Source organism: Phalaenopsis equestris, unplaced genomic scaffold (genome assembly GCF_001263595.1).
Source record: "Phalaenopsis equestris unplaced genomic scaffold, ASM126359v1 Scaffold000428, whole genome shotgun sequence".
NCBI classification, from domain to species: domain Eukaryota; kingdom Viridiplantae; phylum Streptophyta; class Magnoliopsida; order Asparagales; family Orchidaceae; genus Phalaenopsis; species Phalaenopsis equestris.
Window position 1 is genome coordinate 1,499,095 of NW_018164869.1, and position 9,097 is coordinate 1,508,191.

Consider the following 9,097-nt stretch of genomic DNA (forward strand, 5'->3'; position numbering starts at 1 on the left):
TACAGTACTTATATATATATCATAATGACAATCTCTTTATTTTTTCACGTCATCATTTTTACCTACAAAAAGTAATATATAAATAATTTTATTATTTATTATGTCATCCGATTCAAATCTTGCCAAATCTTTTCTTTGGTCCGTTTTTTGTCTAATTTGATTTTGAGAATCTTGAGTACTATAAATTGATGGCAAACAACAAATATAAATCTAAAGCTACATGAGCATTTCACTGGTTACTTGCTATAAGATCACAGCCCTTCAATTTTTTTTATTAGTTTTTGGAAAATTGTGCGAACCCCTCTAATGAATATGAAAGAGAAATTACCTATAAAACTACAAAATTAAGAGAAAGAACAATGAAGCAGAATAAGTGACTGAAAACCAATTAAGAAAATAAGAATTAAAAGCACTTCCTTTGTTCTCATTAAATTAAAAACATCTTCCATAATGAAATATCACTGTCATGGATGGATTAGTTAACTCCTAATAGTGAATTTTGTCACTTGGTTACTGCCAAATCTTTTTAAATTAATATGCTTAATATGATTTCATGCCATTTATTTGCCTTTGTAATTGCTAATTTCTGTATTTATAGTGGTTTTACCCGACGGAGCACTTATTCTGGATTGGGTTTTTGCTGATGGGCCACCACAGCAGGCAAAAGTGTATGATAACAACAGCTATCAGGATTTCCATGCTGTTATACCAAAGGGTTTATCGGAAGAAAGAGATCTTTTGGTTAGAAGAAGAAGATAGAATATTTAAGAAGCTTTGGGAGGAAAGAAGATTAAAAGAAGAGGCTGCACGTAAGAAGGTCAGTCCATTAGATACTATGGTCCTTGAAATTATATCAATTGTTCATTCGAGCCTCCTTCAAATGTTGCATGAATTTTCTACTACGCTTATATTTATGTAAAAAGCATCTTATGAGGTATTTGTATTCTTGCTATTACAGGCTGAGAAAACAGCTCGTTTGAAAGCTGAAACAAAGGAAAGAACTTTCAAAAGGTTTTTGCTGTCTCAGAAGCATGTAGTGTATACCGAGCCGCTTTATATTCAAGCTGGAAAGATGGTTAGAGTTTTGTATAATCCCTTCAACACTGTGTTAAATGGGAAAGAAGAGGTTTGGTTTAAATGCTCATTTAACCGCTGGACTCATCCTAATGGTCCATTGCCACCGCAAAAAATGGTGAATGTGGGCACTGGCCCACATCTTCAAGCAATTGGTAAGATTCTCTTTTTCTAATGTTGCTTTGTAATCATAAAATTTTGCTATGCAAATATTATTGACATCTTTTACAGTATTCATCCTCTAACTCTTACGAACTCTTATGAGATCTATTTTCATTCCTTGTGTTTTTTGGAAGGATCATTTCGTTGTTTATATTCCCATGAGATACCTTAAAAAGATTTAGTGAAAACAATAGGAATGATTGGTGAAGTTCACTCTTCCTTTCGAGGACGGATTAGACTTGTGTAGTAGAGTGAAGAAGAATCCGATAGGAAGTTCCGCACTTATGAGATTCTACCATGGACAAGTTTGACACTAGTGGCCTAAGCACCATCAGTTGAGAGCAAATAGTTTAGTACCCATTGGATGGATATGATTGAGTGAATTACTTAATGCAGTAATCTTCTCTGCTGAATTCTCGACTCCTTCTCGAGCAAGTTGTAGCGGATGGCTACAGTTAAGGAGTCTGGCGTGCGTTCATTTTTTCAACGTTTGATTGCTAGGGAAGCTTGGGTTGATTTGGGCCAGCTGCTGGGGGTTTCTTACTGCTTTGGTAGTGGGGTAGTGTTGCATTATTTGGGTGCTTCTGTTCCTTAACTGGCTGTGGTGGATCTTAATGTTCTGGTTTTGGGGATATGATGCTTTTTTTGGAGGTGTTTTAGTTTGTTTTCAGGTGGATCTTTGATGGATGGGACTTCTTTGCTATTGGGTGGCTATGGATTTCTGGGGACTTTCACTACCTGTTTCATGCCTTTGGGTTTGTTTTGGGATCTTCTGGGCTGTTTCAATTTTCTTTTCTCTGCTTTTGCTTATTTTCTAATGCTACAAAATTTCCTTTTTGCCGGCTATCTGTCTTGTCATGGTTGGAGGTGCTTGGAGTCTTATATGCGGGTTTGGAGTGCTGACAAAGGTTGGTTTTTTGGTCTTGCCCCAATTTTTCTACCTATTCCCTGGAGGATTGTGCCTGTTTGGATGAATCTGCTGGACTGTCTCCTGCTGGTGGTTATGACTCCTTGGCTCGGACTGTGGTCTCCCAGGCTTTTTTATAGATATGAATCTCTTGTTTTCTGCCTATCTGGGTTCTTCTTACTATTCTTTTGGGATTACCTGCTACATATTAACAACTATAAGATAATTTTTGGTGTTATTGATTTCTATGATTTTGGCGTATACTTGTATTTTGGAGATCTTTCTTTTGTGTGGAGTTGTATCGTGTGTAGCGGAACTCCTAAGTGTGCTTATTGTATCCTTTTGCTTTTGATTAGTGGGAATCCACCTCCACAACCCTTGTACTCCTTTTTTGATGATATAAAATTATCTCCGGGTTTTGTTAATATATATATATATATATATATATATATATATATTAAGAAATCTTAGGTCATTTTATTGCTTAAAAGTAAAGTTACATGTTTTTAGAAGATTGGATCTCACTACAAATAAAAAATTTACAGTACTCATTCCTAGGGTTCCAACCTCTAGGTGTACAAACTCACCCAAAAAGTCTCCAAAACTGATACAAGTATACTCCAAAACAAAGGAAATAGCTATACTCAAGCAAAGAAGAAGACAAGAAAAAAAACAACAATAACTAGACATCCCATCTTAGAAAAACGGTGTAAGGTAGCATATTGAGATTGTCCCCCAATAGGAGCAGCCTAAGATCAGAATCGGGCCTGGTTTTCAGGATTGTAGCCTAAGTGTGTGTAGCAGATTTGGCAAGGAAATCTGCTAGGCTATTAGTTTCATGGGCGTGTAGCTCCATGTGATGACAATATTTGCTGAAAGTGACATAGTCCTCTGCATAAATCAACACTTAAATACCAAGGAGGTTCTTTTTCATTAGCCAATACATCCAATAGAATAATTGAATCCATTTCAAATTGTAAGAATCTCCAATTCATTTTAGCCGCAGCAGATAAGGCCAACCAAACAACATATAACTCTACAGATAAAGTACAAACAACCATACAGGGTGAAGAAAAAAAGCATAATAGTATACCAGAATGAGACCTGTAGACCCACCTGCATTTGCACAGTCAGCCTTTCAACTACCATCAATATTTATCTTAATCCAGGTTAAAGATGGTTGTTTCCACCGTACAAGAGAGACCTTACAAAACTTTTTGCCTGATATATTATAACCTAGCCAATCCTCCCAGCTCGCAAAGAAAGATGGCTTAAATTTATGATAAATAAACAACTTTTGTATATAAGATAGGATATTTGGAATCACCCTATCCTGCTTAATGCAACAATTCTCATGTTGTGGGAATTTCTAGCCAACCAAATGAACCAAATGCAGATAAAAGGAATGGTGTTAAATATATGCAGTTTATGAATAGGATGAAACCAATGTTCCTTGCACTATGACAGATCCACCCAACCCAATGGAGGGGTTTTAATAGCAGCCCGATTACCAAAACTGTCCAAATTTTGATAGAGTAGGCACATCTAGGAAACACATGGTGTACATTTTCCTCCTTTGACTTGCAAAGCAAACATTGGGAGGGGATTCTCAATCCCTTCAATTTAAGGGTATCATCCATTGGAACCAAACCAAGTAAAACTATCCAACAAAAAAAAAAAAGAAAAGGGGTCAGACATTTATTCTTCCAAATCACACCACCCCAGTTCACTTTGTCCTAAGTGTAAAGTTTGAATTGATAGTTTTAGTAATAAAGCAATTGATAGTATCAGTCAACAAAATTTTATCATTTTGGGACTTATCAAAAGGAAGCTTAGAGAAATAAGTAGCTTTATCCTTACCTAAAATATTGTTGAGCATCTCCAAGGTCCACCCTTCATCAAGGTAAAAATCAGCCACAGTCAAATCTTTTTTATCAAATAGATAGATCTTCTTCTTACCATTTATCATGCCAAAATTATAAGCTACTATTCCCAAGTTTCCAGTGGATATAGTTCTCAACAGTATTTCTGATTTTCAGTATGCCTTTCCAAGTTTTGAAATCACCAATCTTGGAATTAATCTCCAATGGATGAAGTTTTCTATAATATTTTCTTTGCATGTATTTGACCCATTGAGATTCAATTTTTCTAAATTTTAACCACAGAAAAATAGAATTGACCTCAGCTAGATGCTTTAGTTGTCAAAATCCTAGCCCCCTGCATTTGAAGGCCTACATAGCACCTTCCAGCAGACCCAAATTCTTTATTTATGATTTCTAGACCAAAAAAAAATTATTAAGAAGCCTTTCAAGTGTTAGCTGTGCTAGATTTGATCTTTAACACTTGTAACACATATAAGGGAATAGAGGTTAACACACTTTTTAGCAAAGGAATACTTCCCCCAAAGGATAAAAAAGAATTGGTCTGATCTCCAACTTTGCTTTTGATTTTATCCACCACAACATCAATTTGCATTTGTTTTCTCCTCCCTTTTAGTAAATTAACCCCATATATTTTAAGGGCAGATCAACAATGGTAAAGCTAGTATATTTATGTGCCCATGCCTTCATATCGCGATTCACATGCTTCGTAAAATAAAGATAGCATTTCTCAATATTAAAGTCCATTACAGAAGCTTTATGAAATTATAGAAGAGTATGATATATATTTTTGATAGAGTATTTGGAAGCATTAGTAAAAATAATCACATCATCAACATAGGACAAATGACTAACTCCCATTCTAGTCTTATTTTTGTACTGAGTATGGGGACGTAGAATCTGCAGGGAATTAATTAATCTTGAAAACTTATCAAATACTAGAATCAAGATAGTAGGTGAGAGTGGATCCCCCTGTTTTATGCCTCTACCAGAAGTGAAAAGCCATGTGCTTGCCCGTTAAGGAGCACCTAATAATAGTTGCCCTCCAACCAACCTTTGATAAAATTGCAAAACTTTGAATTGAAGCCCCTAAATTTATTGTCCTCAAGTATAAAATTTCAGCTAATAGTGTCATAAGCTTTCCTTAAGTCCAGTTTGATAATAAGATTTCCCCCTCTGCATTTCTAGTCAAGATTACATATTAATTCTTGTGCGAATAAAATATTATCTATTATACCTCTTCCTTGGATGAAAGTAGATTAATTTGGATAGATTAAGATAGTGAGATGCTGCTTTAGCCTTTACACTATGATCTTGCTTATGATCTTTGACATTACAGAGCTTAAGCTAATGGGTCTAAAGTGTTCCCATTTTGCTTTATAAGAAATATTACAATGAAGGAGGTTGTAAAATATTCGCACATAAGAGTGCCCCCATAGTAGTAGCACACATATAGGTATACATATATATGTATGTATATATGTATATGTATGCATGTGTCCATGTATGTATGTTTTTTTATGTATATATCTATGGATGCATGTATGTGTGTTTGTGTGTGAATGTCCATATATATATGTCTCTGTATATATGATTGTATGTATGTATTTCTGTGTGTATGTATGTTTTTGTATGTATATTTTATGCTTGTATGCATTTATGTATGAATTTGTGTATATATTTATGTATATGTTTGTGTGTGTATGCATGTATGTTTGCACACATGTAATGTATTTATGTATGTGTGCATGTGTGTGTGCGCACGTGCACGTGCATGATGCATATATATGTAATATACGTTTGTGCATGTGTGTGTGTGCACGTGTCTGTGTTTGTACTTGCGCTTCTATATGTAATGTGTGTATGTCTATATGTTAGTTGTGTATGCACGCGTGTTTGTGTGTTAGAGTCTTTGTCTGCCTATATGTATTGTGTCTCTGTTTGCCTACTGTATGTAATTTGTGTGCTTGCGTGCATGCCTGCATGCATCTACCACGAGAACACTCACTTTAGTGTGCATGCACGTGTGTCTGTTTCTACATGTGTGTGTGTCTATGTATTTCAAAATTTTGATTTTAGAAGATATATCCCCTTTGGCTGTGATATGCAGTGATCATGCCCATCGTAAGGGTAGTTAAACAATTGTATTTCGCCTCATTGGACTTTGTTAACTGTGTTGCTTTCCTGTAAAAAAATAGTTCTATAATTTATATATGATTTGGATTTATTCAAAAAGTTATTGCATTATAAACCATATTGATTCTATTATTTGTGTGTAGAGAATTGAGTATGCAAATTGAACTCAATATCATGTTATACATGAATAATGGTGTTGAAAGTTTATATTTTGAAATAAATCCTTGTAAAAAGGCCGTAAGGCTGTAAGTAAATGGTTAACAAAATAATTTTTCTGGGATTCGTTAGGGAGCATATTTTTCTTCATATTTGATGATGATTTAGTTTTACTAGACTAAGAATTAGAGTTTAAATATCTTTATTATGCACAAATTTTATCAACTCCAATATGCATGATGTAGAGAATCAAATTTAAGGCCCGCTTGAGGATGTTTGTATGCATTGAGTTTTTGAATTTTGAAATCGATTTGAATTTCTCAAAATGATTGCACTTCTCGGAGTGGTAAAATTAAATTCATTTTGAGTTAGTCCATGCAACATTATCAGATTTTAAGTTTGAATGTTTCAACATATTTGTTGGAGCACGTACGAACAAAATTGTTTTCAGTGATTTGACTCGTCATGCACAAGTTTGTTAAAACGAGGATATAACTCATGAAACATAATAATAAATTGCTCGTCTCATTGGAAAAAAAATTCTGAGAATATACAATTTCACACGAGAGCACACTATTGCTTGAGACATTCACGAGTTGCTCGTAGCAATCAACGTTTGTCTCTTAGGGCACTTATACGACTTGTGACATGTAGTGGATTGGACCATTTTTTTATTTATTATTTATTATTTATTGGGAAGAACTCTCATTCATTGGAACACTTAGTCGCTTGAGAGGTATAAGGATGGTGGTGGCAACTATTTACGTTAATGAACCATCAACAAAATATGCACGTTGTTTTACATTTTGAGCCCATTATCAGACTCATTTTGTTCGCTTGTGTATATTTGTTTTTGGATTCGGTTGTGATTATTAGGGGCTTTAATGTTGTTGAGTATTTATAACATAGCCATTAATTGCATTTGACACTCTTTTTTTGCTTAAGTGGACTCCACATGGGATCATTCTTTTCTTGTAAATAAGAATCTTCAGACGATTTTTATTCTATGTTCAGGTTATTGAGTGTATTCTTAAAAGTTTTGAGCATTCAAAAATATCTTGAGTATAGTCTAGAAGTTTTTTACTTTGCCCTTAGGCAAGCCAATTAAGTTCATGTCCCCTGTAAATGTAGTTCAGTGCTTAGTTTGTTGTTTTATTTTGTCTTTTTTATTTTTTTTTGACATTACTAATTTTTCATTTTGACTGATTAGTAATGTTACTTTTACTGTTTATTTTTTAGTTTTGTTTAGGTTTAGAAAATTATTTAAGTTTATGATACTGGAGTTAACCCAAACAACGACAAGCAAATAAATTTTCTTAATGGAAAAATTTATAGGTAGTACAAATGATACGTTGAAAGTGAAATAAAGTGAAATAACAATAACCGACACAGATGTATCACAATGGGGGTGGAAGTTAGGCTGGCTGGTTGGGAAGATATGACAAGGAAGCAGGTGGGCGTTAGTTGGGAAAACTAGTGGCAGATGGGCGTAGGTTAGGGAGGCTGTTGCAGGGGGCTGATGGGCGCAGGTTAGGGAGGCTGCTGCAGGGGAAGCGTGGCTGGAAGGTGGCAGCAGTCTGGATGTGTAGGAAGGCAGCGGCAGAAGTGCACGAGGGTGTTGGATGGGTATGGCCAAGGGGAGACAGCAGAAAACAGCTTGGAAGGGCTGTTCGGGGCTGCAGCGAGGAGGGAGGAGGGCAAGGAGGTTGTAATAGGTTGGCAAGGGGCTGGAAAGGGTGACAGGAAGGTGCGGGGCTGCAGTGCTGTTCTCCAGGGCGGCTGCAACGGTTAGGCGACGATGACAGTGGAGGAAAGGTTGCGGAGGATAGAAAGATTGATGATAAATACCACCTCGAGAAAGAGTACAGCCGGAGCACCACTTGACTCTTGGAAGCTATTCCTCACCTCAAAACAAGATACATTCGGAGCACCACTCGACCTTAGTTACAAAGTTATAAGGGGAAACTGAGGATGCCGACGGCTTTCTTGACAAACAAAATAAGAAACCTGACCTAAAACATGAAAACACGATACTTATCGCCCTAAGGTTACTAAGAAGTGTCCCCACTATTGCAAAGAGGTGGCAAACCCAAAAGGAAGGGCCTGCAAACTCTCACAGATGGGAAAAATTCTAAACTGGTTTGGTCCAGCTAACGGTCGCTCCGCTCCCGCATCGCACGCGGGACACCCTTCTTTAGATCATTTTATTTCTCGTCTTGCTATTGAAAAATTTCATATTCTTCTAGCATTTCCACCACATAGAGGGATTTTCAGGAATGCTAGGTGATCTGGGTCTGCCCACTATTTCTAGAAAGTGTATGTGGTAAGTGTCTTGGTTACCATGGCGGAGTGTTCTACTACCATCATACTGAGAAAGGAATGTATGGGCCTTGTGCTCTTGCATAAAAGTTTACATTCAATTCCTTGTTGCATGCGCAAGAAAGATGCATGTCTTCTCCTCATGCACCAAGTTAGGCGCTTATAGCTTACCTACACAAACAAAATTACGAACAATATGATTTCCATATACATGTATAGGAACAGGGCTAGCTGGTACTCAAACGTTGTGGCGAGTTTGATTTTTTGCTTTATATTTTCCTGCATCGTGTGTCAGTGATAATAAGATGTATACAAACAGCTGTTTTTTTTTCTGGTTTTTTCTCTTTATTTCTTCTTTCTTCTCTTTTCCTTTTTTTCACTTTTTTCTTCAGTTTTTTAAATTATATATATATAGATATATATATACATATATATGTATGTATACATATATATGTATCTATAT

General features: G+C 35.8%; 1 protein-coding gene across 1 annotated transcript in view; it reads left to right on the forward strand.

Moving 5' to 3' along the window:
• The window catches only part of LOC110027521 (starch synthase 3, chloroplastic/amyloplastic), a 115,136-nt gene that overhangs the window by 10,671 nt on the left and 95,368 nt on the right, over window positions 1-9,097 (forward strand). Inside the window, 3 exon segments of the mRNA XM_020728991.1 lie at window positions 599-726; window positions 728-817; window positions 959-1,229. Coding sequence (XP_020584650.1) covers window positions 599-726; window positions 728-817; window positions 959-1,229 — 489 coding nt within the window.